Source organism: Camelus bactrianus, chromosome 9 (genome assembly GCF_048773025.1).
Source record: "Camelus bactrianus isolate YW-2024 breed Bactrian camel chromosome 9, ASM4877302v1, whole genome shotgun sequence".
NCBI classification, from domain to species: domain Eukaryota; kingdom Metazoa; phylum Chordata; class Mammalia; order Artiodactyla; family Camelidae; genus Camelus; species Camelus bactrianus.
Window position 1 is genome coordinate 2,496,832 of NC_133547.1, and position 16,193 is coordinate 2,513,024.

The 16,193-nt window shown below is 58.6% G+C and overlaps 1 protein-coding gene across 2 annotated transcripts; it reads right to left on the reverse strand.

Moving 5' to 3' along the window:
• Positions 1–468: 468 nt before the first annotated feature.
• On the reverse strand, positions 469–15,913 carry U2AF2 (U2 small nuclear RNA auxiliary factor 2). 2 transcript variants are annotated; one of them, XM_074369043.1, is made up of 12 exons: positions 15,673–15,913; positions 11,767–11,902; positions 11,051–11,095; positions 10,657–10,760; positions 10,229–10,380; positions 8,859–8,975; positions 8,553–8,691; positions 4,981–5,060; positions 4,769–4,891; positions 4,396–4,482; positions 3,914–4,162; positions 469–1,222 (listed from the first exon to the last, which is right to left on the reverse strand). In XM_074369043.1, exons 1-12 carry the CDS (start codon positions 15,719–15,721, stop codon positions 1,088–1,090), a joined length of 1,416 nt encoding a protein of 471 aa, XP_074225144.1. In that variant the 5' UTR covers positions 15,722–15,913; the 3' UTR covers positions 469–1,087. The 2 variants fall into 2 exon arrangements, with proteins under 2 accessions (XP_074225144.1, XP_074225143.1); XM_074369042.1 differs by having other exon boundaries at positions 4,384–4,482.
• Between the last annotated feature and the right edge of the window lie 280 nt (positions 15,914–16,193).

Genomic DNA, 16,193 nt, shown 5'->3' on the forward strand with positions numbered 1-16,193 from the left:
CGTCACTTCCGGCGCACGGGCCGAGTCGCCAGGGACCGCTTTCCTCACTTCCGCTCGCCACCGAGACCTCGGGGCCGCGCAGGGAGAGGCGGGACAGAGCAAGGGGTAGCTGTGTCGGCGCGCCGAAGGCAGCGGGAGGGTGCGGGGCCCTCTAGACCACGCCCCCACCGCCCGGGGTGCCTCCGGGGCGACCTAAGCTCCTGGGTCGACGAGGCCAGCCGGCTGCCCGCCCCCGCGCCCTCCCCTTGGGGCCACGCCCTACGCCCCGTCCAGAGCAGCAGGCCACGCAGGCGGGGTGTGCCACTTGGGGCGTGCCAAGGGCACTGCGGTGCCCGTGCCTGGGCAACGCTGGTAACAGCTGAGCCCTCCCCTACCCCAAGCTGAGCTTCAGCCTGGGGCCAAGGGAACCCCGAAAACTGGAAGGGAAGGAAGAGTTGCATACACCGGACACACAGCAGCTCCATAAAGTAAAATACAACAAAATGTTTAATGAGCAAATTCGTCTTAGCAAATATGAAACTGCCACAGAGAGTAGGAGAGGGACAGGGTCCATGGGGCTGGGGGGCAGGTCCGGGGAGACTAAAGAGAGAATCAACTATGTAAGAAACCAGGGAGGACACCGGGGAGAGGACCAGAGGCCAAGAGGACGGGAGCTGTGGTCCTGAAAGGGGAGAGGGCAGGGAACCAGGGGCCGGACAACAAAATTCAAAAGTTTGGCCATAAAATATAAACACGCTATGTTTCCACAGTGGGGAAGGGGAAGAGAAAGGGGGTATAAGGGAAGAGAGACTGTTTTGGGAAGGGGCCATGGGGGTCGGACCCTGCCCTGCTGTGCACCCCTCCCAACCCCTTCCCTCTGTGTCTGTGGGTGCATGTGTCTGTGTGGGCCTGTGTGCGCACTTCCCTAGCCCCCTCCCAGCCCCAAACCCGCAGCCCACCCCCCACCCTTAATTGCTGCCATTCCAGTTGCTGCCGGTTGTCATTCGGCTGTCACTCCTCTGCCCATCGTCTTCAGAGGGGGAAAAAGAGGGGGAGCAGGCGGGGAGAAGTCCCCAACCAGCCCTGCCCCTGCCCTCCCCTGCCGCCTCTACCAGAAGTCCCGGCGGTGGTAAGAGTCGGGGTCACAGTATTTTGTGACAACCACTCTGTTGGCGAACTTGCGACCTGTCAGGCCCTGCATGGCTTTCTGGCAGTCAAACACAGAGGTGAACTCCACGAAGATCTGTGGGAACAAGAGGCAGGTTGTGAAGACAGAGCAGCCTCTCAGCCTCCAAGGATGAGCTGGCTCACTCCCAGCAACCAGCCAGCATCTAACCAAACCCACAACTCCAAAAGAGTGAGATGGAGGGAAAGAGGGCCTCGCTGCAGGTTTGGGGACATCTACCCAAACATCCTCCAGCATCCCAAGATCAAAGAACTAGAGAACAGAGCAGAGGCATGGAGTGAGGGCAGAGGCAAGCTGGAGTCAAGAGCCCCACCAAACAGGGGCAAGCTCCAGGAGATGGGTCACTTGTGTGAACTGTCTCCCCGGCACCAAGCACCCGAACGGCCATGTTTTCCCCAATGGATGAAGTAAGGAAAGCTCAGAATTAGTATTGAAGCCCAGTCTGACTCTAAAGCAAAAACCTGAACCTTGATCTACTCAAGCTTCTCATCCTGCGTGAACCATCAGTTTACAGAAGTAGAGGGAGGGGTGGATACAACCAGCCTAATTCAGAACAAGGCCAAGTCTATAAAATAAATGCCTCTACAGCTTCAACAAGCAACACAGCTTTCAAAAAATAAAAAAGGGAGAGGGGGTGACACAGAACTGATAAATTACAATAAAGTTAGAAACCAAATTGTACAGTTCCTTATTTTGATCAAACCAACTGTAAAAAGACATTTTTGAGACAGTAAGGGAAATATGAACACAGCGTGGGTAGGTAGATACTAAGGGTAATTTTGTTAATGTACTAACAGTATTGTGTGGTTTCATTAAAAATGTTTAAAAGTCCTGTTTATAGCAGTTCTCAACCAAGGTGACCACGTCCCCAGGGGACACTTGGCAATGTCTGGAGGCGTTTTTCACCAGCACAAAGGCATGCATAACACTACTGGCGTCCAGAGCATGGAGGCTGGCGACGGAGCTAAACAGGCTACAGCACACAGCACAGACCCCCAAGGCAAGAGCTACCAGGCCCAAAATAGCGGTAGCTGAGACAGAGAAATGTTCTTAAATATCTCAGGTGAAATATGAGATATATTTCATTTCAGCCAACGAAGGGGGAACTGGAAGCTGAATACAGAAATTAAGAATGACAAGATTTTGGTAACTTGAAGCTGGGCGACAGTGCACCATGATACGATATATGTACTATAACACGACTTAAGTAACACATTACTTTACCACTATGACATTTTCTTTCTTCTCTTATGTATGTTTGAAAAGAATGATAATGAAGTTTAAAAGCTGATCCCAGAGACCAGGCGGGGTCTTTCTATTCTTTCTTCCCACAAATACTCAGCCCCCAGGCACACCAGGCTCCCCCACTCTAGTGGATACCGAAACGTCGGGACCGAGTCTGGACTGGGCAAGACCCCCCACCCTCCTCCTCCTGCCCTGTCCTGCCCCTCTGCCCCCACCGGCAATGCTTTTCCACGGCTCCCTGGGCAAGTTCATCCGGCCTGACACCAGAGTGGGGACCAGTGTGTCTACCAGACTTCACACCTGGAAAGCAGTGCCCCACAACATCTCTGCTGGGGTGTCTCAGTACCTCAAAGCCAGCCCCTCAACCCTGACCATCACCCCTCCCCCAGCCCTCCCATCTGGCTTCTCCCCTACCGTTTCTGCCCAACCAGAGGTCTGACCGGCTCACTGGACTCCCCCTGACTCCCGGCACCCCCAAATCAGCCACCGGGGTCCAGGCATTTACAGGCCACTGACTCCTCTCCGTCCTCCTGCCGCTGCTTTCAACCAGAAAGCTTCCACCCGGATGATCACAAGCAATTAGTTCCCAAAGTTCCAGAGAAACTGATCACACCACTGCCACCTCTCCGCCCCTCCAAACTCCCAGCCAGGCAGGTCCCATCCCCATCGTATTACAAGGGGGCCACCTCTATATGCCAGGCATTCAACCAGTTAAGACCTTGTGAACACTCCCCTCCCCTCCCACTCAGAACACTCGACATTCTTACTAGGACCCACCTGGCCCTCCAAAGTCTGCTACGCCCACCCCCACTGCTCTCTGCTTCACTCCCCTCTGGCTGCACTGCCTCCTCGATGTCCCCATAGGCTGGCTGCCCTGCCACCCAGGACCCTGCCAGCCTGCTGCAGTAACTGGGTGTCACTACAGCCTGCTTAACACCCCACCTTGACCTTCCTACGTAAAAACAGCCCCCAGGGCGATCCCGCTCCCTTCCCAGCTACTATCGAGGGCAGCCTGTGTGGGCTTCCTAGGTGAGTAGCTAAGGGACACAAGTCACGAATGCTCCCAGGCTCCGGAGGGCTGGCGTGAGGGGCTGACACCTGGCCGGTGGCAGAGGCGACATGACTCAGTGGGCTCAGAACCAGACCCCAGAAATCAAAAACCTAGACTGTGAGGCCCGTGTTCTCGGAGGAAGGCCTGGGGAGGGGCGGGGACAGCTCAGGGTTAGCACAGGTGAGCTCAGCAGAGTACCTGGCACTAGAAGACGCCAAGGGTTGGCTGCTGCAGAGACTCTTTTCAGCACTTTTCTCCCCACTGCACAGACAAGACCAAACCCCTACAAAATTTCCTAACAGAGCTAGTCATGAAGCAGAGGGGCTCCGACACAGAGGCCAGTCCTCGGCCGCGCACCGAGGCAGTCCCGCCACAGGCCCTGCACCCCGGAGGCTCGCGTGCTCTGGGTCGGGGGAGTGAGGGCACCCTGTGGGGCAAGGGCGTGCACGCACCTTTCCACAGCCAGGCACCTCCACGCCGTCCACAGGCCGGGGGATCTCGATGGACTTAACCAGCCCATACTTGCTGCACTCGTCCCGCACATCCTCCACGATCTCCTCGTATTCCTCGTCGTCCAGCAGCTCCTCGGGCAGCACCATGTTCATGAGGCACAGGACCTCGGTCGGGTGGCCGCCCATCTGCACCTGGGAGCTCATCAGGCCGGGCACTTGCAGGGTCACAGGGGTCTGGTTGATGGTGCTCTGTGGGGCGGCAGAGGCATGGGCGTCACGGGGCAACCCGGCCCTCGCCCCCTCCAAGACTGCCTCCCCGCGGCCCCCCCGGCCTCCCTCAGATGCCGTTCTGGGGAAAGACCATGCCCTTCCCTAAAGGAAAGCCAGGGCAGAGCTTAGGAGGACCGCCTGGCCCCACCCAGCCCCTTCCCACCCCCAGGTGTCCCCCGAGCCAATGGAAGATGACGTGCCGGGGGGCTCACCAGCGTGGCATTCTTGGCTCCCACACTCGCCCTCTGGACAAGCAGTTTCTTATCCCCCAGCTGCATCCCGTTCAGCCCTGCGATGGCCTGCATTTGGAGGACGAGGGGTGGGGGCGCAGGGGAGAGGTGCAGGTCAGAGACCAAAACCTGACACCTCCCCAAAGCCCCAATACCCAGAGCTGGGCATCAGTGGGGGAGAGAGGAAGGCGAAGAGCTGAGGGCTTGGAAAGAGCCAGAATGCAGGGAAGGGGCCCCCCAGGTCCTGCTTCAGGCTGGCCTCCTCCCGCCCACCTCGAAGAGGGGAGACCTCAGCGCGGATACACAGCAGGTAGGGGTGAGGGCAGACACACCAGCGCAGGGGCCAGGGGCTCACCTGATCCGTGACGTTGATGTCCACGTACTCACAGAAGGCGTACCCCTTGGAGAGCCCCGTGGCGCTGTCCTTGACCAGGTTGAAGGCCTTGAGAGGCCCGAACGACGTCAGCAGCTCTTTCACCTGCGGCAGGCCCAGACCCCGTCAGCGCGCGCACGCGGGCGTGTCTGTGTGCGCGTGCGAGTGAGGGGGCCAGGTGGCGCAGGGTCTACCTGGTCGTCATTCAGGTAGTTGGGCAAGCCTCCGATGAACAGCTTGTGGGCAGAGTCTGGGACCACGGTGGACACGACTCCTGAAGAGAGAAGCGAGTAGATGGACTTCGATTCCCAGCACAAGGTCATTACCCACACACAGGGAAGTCTCCAGGGAGAGGCCCGTCACACCTGAGTGGCAAAAACAGGCCTGCACTCCCCCTGGCAGCCGCAACTCCCAGACCTGCCCAGCCTCCAAGGCTCACACCAGCAGCACTCCTTGGGATGCGCTGTGACAAACCAGCATGGCACAGCAGCACACTGGGGGCCCTGGGGTCAGAGACACGAGCTCACACCCCAAACCTGCCACCTGCTGCTGTGTGACCCAGGCAGGTCCCCTTGGTTCTCAAACTACTGGCGAGAGGTCATGATGACACTCACAGTTCATCCTTCAAACCTCAATGCAGAGCCCTTTCCCATCACCCTCTGTTTGCATCGGGCCTCCCCATTATGCCCCTCCATCCTTTCCCCTGCGGTCCTGCACTTAGCGCAGCTAAACTAGCCCTGAGTCATTCTCTGCCCTTGGTCGTGTGTGCCTTCGAAGGGCCATGCCGTTCCACACCTATGAGGGCTGGGACATGCCGGATTCACTCAGCACCCTGGCCCCCATGAGTGGGGTCACATCACCTCAGCAGTTTAATGACTACCGCACATCCACCCCCATCCCCGCCCTCGGAGACCAGCGCCTGCCACGTCTCAGCCCAATGCACTGCAGGCTTCGAGATCCGTCATTCAATTCCTGGAGCCTCCCCATCGGGAGTGCGCTATGAAGAGCCCCAGTGTGCCATCTGAACACAAGAGGATGGAAACTCGACCCACCACCCATCGAGCCTGACCTGCTCCTGACTTCTGAGTTCAAAGCCCCCTAACTGCCAGCAGCATGGCCTTTCCTTCCTTGGCAACGCGGCACCAGGTGGCCCCTTCCACCTCCTCCTGACCCTGGGACAGGACAGGCGAGGGACAAGGCGAAGGAAAGACCCCCAGACATAGCCAATGTGCCGGTGGAGAAGTGCTCGCTCTCCCACTGCCACCCCACCCACTCCAGCCCGTACAGCCCTGCAGAAGTGCTGGCACCCACCCTGCCACTCTGACCGCCAGGACCCATCAGGGTGGGATCGTGGGGTGTGCAGAAGACGGAGACCCGGCTCATCCAAGGAGGGAGGAGCAGCAGCATTGTGAGAGCAAGGGCCACAGACCCTGAAGGCCACCTTGGACACCAAGAGACCACGATATCTTTCTTTCCCTGCAGGGTCACCTCACACACTGCTGTGCTCTGGCCCCTACAAGCCTGCTGAGCACGCTGGGATGGCCCCACAGGTAGAAGCCTCCGGAGGCAGAGTGGGATCATTCCTGAACCAAGGGGTGAGCCTGGAACAGGGTAGACGCTCAGCATTATGCTGGACACACAAATTCAAAGATGACTGCACCTTCTGGCCTCCAAAGACAGGCTTTCCCTGCTCCCAATTTCCATCTTGTCTCAGAAGGAACGACCAGGAGCCCACATCAGCGCTGGACGGCAGGGCCTGACGTCGGGGAGTGTACTCAAGGTCTCCCCGTGCCCAATGAGGTGCTGTCCCAGCTCTGCGTCACCACTCTCACCAAGGTGAGGAAGCTACCTGCCACACTGCCCAACTGCTTCTTTTCCAACCAGTAACATCTGCTGAATTTTACCATGTTTTTCCCCTTTAATCGTAAAACTGACTTTTTCTTTTAGAGTAGAACGACAGAAGATCAAAACATTAACTTTATTACTGAAAAAGAGAAAGTTAAACCAGAGATATTTAATTTGCAGGCAGAATCAGGCTTCCTGCCACCCCCTACGCCCAAGGGGAGAATGGACTTGCCTGGCTACTGGCGCTGGACCCCCTAGGCCTCTCTGGACAGGCAAATCCCAGAGAGAAGATCAGCGAATGATCTTTCTGTTGCTTCACCAGTGACAGAGCCTGTGATCGAGCACTGGCCCTGTACCTGCGATACCTCCATGTCCATGGGGGAAGGGGACACATGGGAGACAGTGAGGGAGGCAGGGAGGCCGAGTCTGGAGTCCAGCTACCTCGCCCGGGACCCCACTGATCTCGCCCGAGCTTCGCTGTCCCCTCTGCACACACCACAGCAGGAAAAGGCCAGGTGGCAAGTATTTTCAGTCAGTGGGCCACATGGTCTCTGTCACTACTGGGCCACTGTGGCACAAAAGCAGCCTCAACCATGCACAAGTGGGAGTGGCTCTGTGCCAATAAATCTTTATTTAAAAAGCAGGCAGCGGCCACACCTGCCCAACACTATACTAAGAGACATTCACAAAGACCAACACGTGATTCACAGGGCACACTTCCATACAGCACAGGCAAGAGATGGGCTCCCTGAATAAGTAAGAGTGGGTTAACACACTGAATTTACTAGGAAGAGGCACAAACGAATGTCCTGAAGCTTGATTTGGGAGATGGTCCCAGGCATATACACACATGAATCATCACGTCAGAGACACCTCCGTTTCTTTACAACTTAAAGACGGCTGAATTTACCCAAACTGTTGTGGTAGAAAGCACTGGAGATGAGCCAGGGACCCAGCCCTGGGTCTTAGCCCCACCTTCTCTGGGACCCCGTGTCCCTGTGTGACAGTGAAGAGCTGACTCAGCTTCTAAAAGGTGTCCTTTGGTGGGAAGCCTCAGCCAGTGGGCCCCACATTCTCAAACTCCAAGGGCCTGGCCAACTCCCCTCATACCCAGAGTACACCAGTGCTCACCCCTCCTTGGCCAGAACAAATCCAGGGGCTCAAGACCTGAGCCCTCAGCTCAGCTACAGCAGCACTGGATCCTCCAACTCTGGCGTTCCCCACACCCCACAGGCCCCAAGCCTCACTGACACCCCACCAGTCAACCGCAGGGGTCAGGAAACAGCCTGCAGCTCAAGCTGCGCTTCCCATTCCTGTGCAGCCTGCAAGCTTTCTGAAAGGTCACTCTACTGCACATGCACGTTACACCAGCGTCCACGAACCTCAGCATGTAGGACGCAGCCACACCCATTCACTCAGGTGTGGGCTGGGCTGCTTTCCTGTTACAACTGCAGAATAGTTTCAACAGACCAATGACCTGCGATGCTTACTCTCCGCCCTTTACAGAAAAAGCTTTGCAACCCCCAGGCCTGCTGTGTTACCTATCAATCCGGGACGGTACTCAACACAGCTGTAGGGACCGGCCAGAAGGACAAGAGTCCATGGAAACACCAAGATGAGAGGACATCCAGGTGTCAGACCCTACACCAGGAGCTCCACTGACAAAACTGCCGGCCTGCACTGATGCATACATGCTGCGCCCCTCACACTGACCCCGAGGTCCAGTCAGGGTCTTCATGTCCCACGACACCTCTGCTCTGGTCCTGGCTGCCACGTACAAGACGTGTGTCCTCAAGCAGCTCACAGTTCACCCTCTCTGGGCCAGGCTACCAAATGGGGAGACACTCAGCTCCCAGTAGTCTGGAGGATGGCACAAGAAAACACACCCCTTCTGCCACGCTCACGCCGCTCCCCCACTCACCAGGCACGTAGACAGAGGGGTTCTCTGACATGCCAGGCAGGGGCTGGTAGTCGTGGGGCCGGCGGATCTTCAGCGACTGGCCCTGGAAGATGATGCCATCGAAGGCCATAGCCTGGGTGGTCTCATCCACTGAGCGGAACTGAAGAAAAGAAAATGGGGTGGTGAGCGGCAGGGTGAATGATGTCCAACCACCCAACCCGGAGGCCTCTGGGACAGTGACCTGTGGAGTACGGACTGTGGGAGGGCCGAGTGGGAACAAGGGAACAAGCACACACCTCCCTGACCCCCACCACATGCCCAGCTCACCTCCAAGAAGGCAAAGTTCTTGTCCTGGTTAATCTGCACAGCCAAGACGGGGTTGCCGGGGGCCTGGGTCAGCCCCCCCAGGCGCATCTGGGCGTTGAAGAAGTCCATCATGGCCTCCTGCAGAGGGAAGAGGAGACAGGGGGGGGCGGGGGAAGGGAGGTGGAGAGAGGAGGGGAGGGTGAGAGAGGGAGACACAGAGGGGTGGGGAGTAAGGGGAGAGGGGTGGGGAGGGGGGAGGGACAGTGGAATATGGGTGGGGCAGAGATCCACAGCAGGAACAGAAGCAGGAGGAAGAGCAGAGAAGATGGGGCAGCAGCAGAGGGAGACAGCCAGGGGCCAGGAGGCAGGCCGGGGGTGTGGGGAGGGCCATGGGGCCCCAGGCAGGAGGGGAGGAGAAAGTGTTCAAGAGAGATGCAGGGAAGCCACGACAGGGACAGGAGAGAAACACACGGCAGAGGAAACAAGGGCGGAACATGTACAGAAAAGACAGCCCACAGTGACAGTAAGAGAAAAGAGCAGAAAAGAAGAAGAGCAGCAGACAGCAGAGAGAGCCCGAGTGGGGGGGGGGGCAGGGGGCAGAGGGGCAGGGCGGAGGGGGGGCGCAGGGCGGAGGGAGGGAGGGGGGCGGGTGGGAGGGGAGGAGAAAAGAGTGATGTGGAGGGACCTGGCCCTGGAGTCCGGGGGCTGGTTTATCAAATGTAGCAAAGTGCAGGTTGAGAAAGTCAGAATGGACCTTACTTGCCTTCAACGATGGTAGCAAACTTTTTGTTGCTACGAGGGATCTCAGCCCCACAATATTTCACTTTAAAGAGAAATGGAAACAACTCTTTGATCTCGGGATTCTCGGGGGTGCCACGGGAAGGGGTGGGGGAGGGGAAGGGAGAGGAGCGGTGGGGAAGGTGGGGAAGGTCAGGGCGATCAAAAATAAAAGAATAGCGACCATGGGAGGGAGGTGGGAAGAGGATGGGGACAGGCGGCAGAGAATAAGAGGCGTGTCAGAAAACTGGGGCGTGCGTGTGTGTGTGTGTGTGTGTGTGTGTGTGTGTGTGTGTGTGTCCGAGTCTCCCTCTCTGTCTCTCTCGACACGGATTCGGATTCGTGGACTCGTAGGAACGTTCTGTGTGCTGATCCCTGGGTGGCTGGAGGAGGTAGGGGAGGGGAGAGGGGAGAGGGAAGAGGAAGGAGGGAGAGGGCCACCCGCAGCCCGGCCCCTGGCTGGCTCAACTCCATCGGTCCGTCTGGGAGGGGGCCGGGGGGTCTTGCAGGAGCGGAGTCTGACCCGTGCAGGTTGGGGGGGGGATGGGGGAAGGGGAGGAACAGGTAGGGGATAGGGAGAGGTAGGGGCGGGGGAGGGCAGGGGAGGGCAGTACCTCAGTGATGCCAAAGGGGATGTTGCCCACGTAGAGGCGCCGGGCCTGTCTGGTCATCTGGCTCCCGACCACGGGCACCGGTGTTGGGGTCACAGCCAGACCGTCAGGGGTCATGGTGGGGAGAAGGGCGGTGGCTGGAATCTGACCCGCAGCTTCAGGAGGGACAGAACAGGATTGGAGGCCATCAGGGTGAGCCTGGACCTGCCCCGCACACCCTCAACACTCCCCATGGGCCCACTTGGCAGCAGCACCATCAAACACTGGCCACCACTGCCTCTGAAGAGCCAGGCCATCACCCTGGCCTCCTCCCAGCCCCAACCCTACCATGAGAGCTTCAAAAGGCAGAGGGCAGAAGACCCAGGGTGCAAACCTCACCCCTCAACCCCAAGGACGGGGCCCAAGGGTGGCGGGGCACAGCCAGAGCCTACCTTGCATGGCCTTGTACTGCATGGGGGTGATGTGCTCGAAGCCGGGTGGTGGCACGTCCCAGTATTTACGGACCTTCTTCTTCTTCTCATGGCGGGGGGAACGACTGGGGGAGGGGGAAGGGGAGAGCGGGGCAGGGCAACCTCAGTCTGACCAGAGGGGGGCCTGCGAGCACCCCCAGGCTCCCCTCGGTCCCCCCCCCCAGCTCAGCCCTTTCCAGGAGGGAGCGGATCCGGGTTAGGGCCGCGCCCAGGCCCCGGGAGGGTGCTGTTTCAAGGCAGGTGGACTCTCCTCCCCAGTGCTTGGGCCAGGGCTGGACGAGGACGGGGCAGGGTGCGCGGGGCGGGAGGCCAAGGGCATGGACGTCGGGGTGAGGGGGCAGGAAGAGAAGCTCACATCAATCCACCGTGCTCCTCTTTAGCGCCTCTGGTCAAAGGTTTGCTGGGGGGTGGGAGGGAAAGGTATGGGGAGGGGTGACTGGGGACCCTTGTCTTCCCCACACGCCACACCCCCCCAAGGGCACTGAGCCCCAGGGCTGGGGCAGGCCCCCTCGGCCCTGCCATTTCATTTCCCCCAGACCCCACCCCCGGCAGGAGAACACAAGGAAGGGAGGAAGGGCCAGACAGACCACTCTCTAGTTGGAGAGACTGAGGTGGGAGGAGGCAGGAGGACTTCCACCTATCCCGCCTTCCTCACCTAGGGGCAGAGAGAACAGAGGGGCGCCAAAGAGGGAAGAGGCGTTAGAAGAAAAGAAAACTGCCATCCCAGAGCCAGGACGGAGGCGCTGCCCCGCTCCAAAGACTCCCTCTTTCTGGACAGCCCCAGAGAAGCACAGAGGGGACAGAGAACAACCCAGGCTGGAGGCGGGGGAGGAGGGAGCCCCTCACAAAGGAAGAGACAGAGCGACACCCTGTCTCCAGACTCGCCTGGAACCTGCTGTACCAACAACCCCCCCAGAAACCAAAGGAAACCCCAGAAACGGGAAAACTGAAGGAGACAGACGGCAGCAGAGCCCTCCCCCAGATGCGCAGAGAGGAGCAGCTCGGCCGGAGCTCCAGGACGCAGCCCCCGTCCCCTCCCCGGGCTGACGCAGCCGGGCCGCGCCCTGGTACCTGCGTCGCCGCCTGTCCCGGGAAGCGCTCCGCTGGTCCCGGTTGCGCCGGTCGCGACTCCGGCTGCGGCGCTTGCGGTCCCGGCTGCGAGAGCGGCTGTGGCTGCGCTTCCGGTGCCGGTTCTCCTTGTCGCGCTCTGGGCGAGGGGGGGGAGGATGAGCTGAGGGAGGACGCGGCCCAACCCACCCGCACACACTGGTGGCCATGCCCCAGCCCGGGGGAGGCCACCCCCAAGGGGAAGGGGCTCGATGGAGGAGGGGACAGAGCACAGCGAGTCCAAGGACCCTGCAGGACCAGGGGTGGGAGTTGGTTACCTGAGGGGACAGGGCCTGCAAGTGCCCTGGGGTGTAAGATACCTGAGGATGCTCAGGAGGAGCTGGGGAGCCAGAGAAGACAGAGGAGGCTGGCTCCTGGTCCCCCTCGAGGGCTGAGGGGCCTGACCCCAGGGTCGTCCCTGAGAGGGGCAGGGCTAGAGGCTGGGGAATCAAGAGACCCAATGATGTTTTCCTGAAGAGACCCAGCAACCCCTCAGGAAAGACATCCTCAACCAGCTGGCCCCCACAGCCCACCATCAGGCCCCGGGGTCGGGTGCCAGGAAGGCTCCCATGTGCCTGGGAAGCAGGGAAACCCAACCCATCCCTTCCCCACCAGGTGAATAATGCAGAATACCCTCCTCTGGAAAGGCGACTCTGAATCTGGGCCGAAGGGGGAGACACCATGCTCCTCTGACCCGCCCACCCCGCACACCCCCACCTTCTCTGAGCCAAGGACAAGAGCTGGGCTGGGGGCCTTCTCCAGAGCTCCCCACCAGCCGCAGCTGGTTCCCCCCACCTGCCCTGAAGGTGGTGCCTACGAACTGAGCACAGCCTTGCCAGCAAAACCACAGAAACCTCTGCTCCCAACAGACCTTTCACCCTCTGAAGGAGGTGCAGCTCCAGCACCACGTTGTACTGTATTTTTTTAGTTTCAAGTTGCACTGACTCCTCAAGTACCCCTCAGACGTGTCTTAACATACTCACAAGCTTTACCATGTGTCTGGGGACGGGGAAAGACAAGGCAACAGGAGGGGACGTCAGAGCAGACTTTAGCCTCCTCTGTGCTGCTTTATCTTATGCATTTTTTGATGCAATTAAATGTGAACTTTTTGTGCATTGAACTTCAACTCCAGAATCACTAAAGCAGTAAAAACATACACCTCAGAAAGGAAAAAAGCTGTAGCAAACGTTAGGATGCTTCCTAAAAGCACATTCTGTGCTAGTTTTACCGGTACTTAATCTCTACTACTTTGAGAAAACACTGCTAGGGGTTCACATAACAGATGGGGAGACTGAGGCACAGGAAGGTCACGTGACTTGCCCATGGCCAAAAAGCAAGGGAATGGCGAAGCCTAGACGTGAAACCTGAAGAGTCAGCAAGTGCAGTTAAGCATCAGGCAACACTCCTGAACATGACACGGGCAGACACTACGGGTCTGGCTGGAAACCCTAGGGACAGTGGGATTACCTCCTTGAAAACAAAAGATTAAACACAAAAAAATCAAAGACTGGAGCCAGGAGGGGACAAGAGGGAACAGGCAACAGTGCGAAGTAGGTAAGCACAGGAACATGGCACGGAGCTCTGTCTGGCCCAAGGCTCTGGGCCTCTGGCTCCACACTGAGAAGAGGCACAGGCTGTGAACCTGAGACCCTTTCCTGCACCCTATACTCTGAAACAGACACACAGGAAACGTGGTGCCTGCTGGGTGCCTAGGACACACTCAAGAAAACTAATTCCCTGGACACACAGGGGCACTAGGTAGGGGCTGAAGCCTGGAGGAGGCTGGACCACAGAGACAAAAACCCATGGGCAGAGCAACACGGATGCAAAGCTTCCCTTTAAGGCGAAAGTAGCTCCCCCAACACACGTACTGAAACTGAACAGACGAGAACAGAATGACAGCTTCGGTTGCTTAAAATGCTGTGGCCACCTTGTTGTTGGAACAACTCCACCATCCCAGAGGATGTGCCAGGGCTGAAGGCTGGGCTTCCCAGTACCAGTGCAGACACCCAGGGAGAAACCAAGCAGCACATCGGCCAAGTGCCCCCAGGAAGGCTCCGTCAGTTCTACCTGCCTGTCCAGCCTTGCGGGACATGGTTCTGCAGCCAGACAGGCTCAGGATCAGTTTCAGCCTTTCGGCTTACCAACTGCATAAAACCACGCAACAGCAACCTAACCTTTAAACCTTAGTTCTCTCTTCTTGAAATGTTGCTCACATCCACCCCCAGGTGTGGAACTTGGCAGAATGCCGTTTGGAAAACACCTTGTCCTGCCCTTTCCGAACTCTTACGCCATCTGAGCTAAAGGCCAGCCTGTCTACTTCCTTCCAAGCAAGAGATTACACCAGCGATTACTTCACAAGAAAAAATATTGCTTATTGGGCACTTAATGTAGGCCAAGCCACCCTTTTACGTTACCCCATTTAATACCAGCTGTCTCTGACTAGCTGAAACCTAGAAACGTTTTTTTAAGTTTCCTGAGCCTGTTTCCTCTTCTGCAAGGAGAAGGAAAGAAATTACTTCAGCCTCTAAGAGTCATTACAAGAATCCACTTAGAAAAACTAAGGAAAAGCTTAGCAAAGTGCCTGCCACAAGGAAGGCATGTGCTCAAAGTTTCACTCCAACTATCATTACTCTCACCCTGTTAATTCCAGAAACCCAGCAACCAAAACAATGACAGTCGCTACACGAGAAAACAGGCACCGAAATATTAAAGTATCACAGTTAAGTAAAACTTGGGAACCAGAACCCAGGTCTGCTCACCTCCACAGCCTGTGCTGCTATGCGGTACATCATGAGCAGACACCCCGTGGGCACTCCGAAACGTGACGTCTTCTCCAGGACTGTCTCCTAACCTAGCCACCCTCTACCCAACTCTAGGCTGAGTTGAAAGGGAATCCCAGGGACCCTCTGAACACGGACAGCTTAAGACTCAAGCCCGACACCTTCCCAAAGGCCTAAGGTTCCTCACTCATAAGCCGTAATAGGAAGACAAGAGAAATGTTTTAAACGCCGATCTTCTCTCCCCGACTTCTAACATTCTGGGAGTACCACACGCATCAACACTAGAGCGGCCCGGAGCCTGGACTCGGCATGGCCTGGGGGAACTTGTCTCCCTGGCTCCCGGGTGAACCAGGTCCCCATCTCCACGCCGAGAAGACATGAGTGTAGTTCTAGGCGCCCCGAGTTTGGGATCGAACAGGATGTGGAGTCTGTGCCTCCCGCTGCGGAGAGCTGGGCGGCAAACACGCCATACTGTGATCGTCGGGACTGCAAAGACCCGGGTAAGGGGACTGTGCGCACGCGGCGGGGACACGCTTAACACGAAAATGCGACCCTCTTCCACGAGGGACCCGCCTCACACGCGCCGATCCGCAGGGAGAGGCCCAAAGACGGCGGTGCGAGGATGGCCCCACGCTTGGCCCTGCCCGCGCCCACGTGAAGGGGGCGCACAACCGCCATTTTGGAACAATGGGGGCGTGGAGATTCGGGCCGCGGGCTCGGCCGGAAGCGGAAGTGCCCAGGTAGCGGGAGAAAAGGAGGGGTTGCAGGACCCCATCCATATAATCCCCTTTACAGATTAAAAAGAAGTCCGCGAAGGGACACCTGGCGAAGTTCGCGAAGCCGAGCCACCTCCGCCGGGGACCACGTGGGCCGCGGGACAGAGCACGCCGCGCATGCGTCCCGGGCCAGCGCCTGCCGCCCCTCCCCTCCCGCGCGCCGGCACGCCGGGAGGTCACGTGAACGAGGCGCGCGCCGCGGCCAGGGGGGGCGCCGCACGGCCCTGAGAGGGGGAAGCGAGGGGGGGAAAATGGCGGGGGAACACGGAGGGAAGCCAAGAGCCGCCCCGCCCGCCGCCCCGCGCCCTCACCTTGCTTATTCTCGTTGAGCTGCCGCTCGAACTCGTCGAAGTCCGACATGCTGAGACGGCCGCGTAGGGCCCTGTGCAGCTCTCGCCTCGCCTTGCCGCGCGCCTGCTCCGGCTACTTCGGCTACTTCCGCCGCTTGCTTCGGCTACTTCCGGCCGCCGCCGGCGTTCCGCCGCCTCCTACTTAGTCAAGCCCCGGCCGCCCGCCCCGCCCCGCCCCGGCTCCGCCCCTCTCCCCACTAGCCCTCCCGCGAGGCGCCCCTCCCCCCAGGGCCTGGCTCCGAAACGCGTCGGCTGTTTCCGGACCGTAAAGGAAAGCGTAGGGAGCAGCGGCTTCGGCTGCTTCCGAAAACACCCGAAGCGAGGATTTCGCCGGCTTCCCAGGTTTTCGTAACTTTTCGGATACTAGCTCTTCAAGGTTCGGGTGTTTCCGTAGGTCCTTGCGTTCCTCTGCGCCCAGCACCGCCCCCCTACCAAGAATTCGACTTCTTCAGAAAATTCAAATCGTCCCAGTCTTTGGTGTC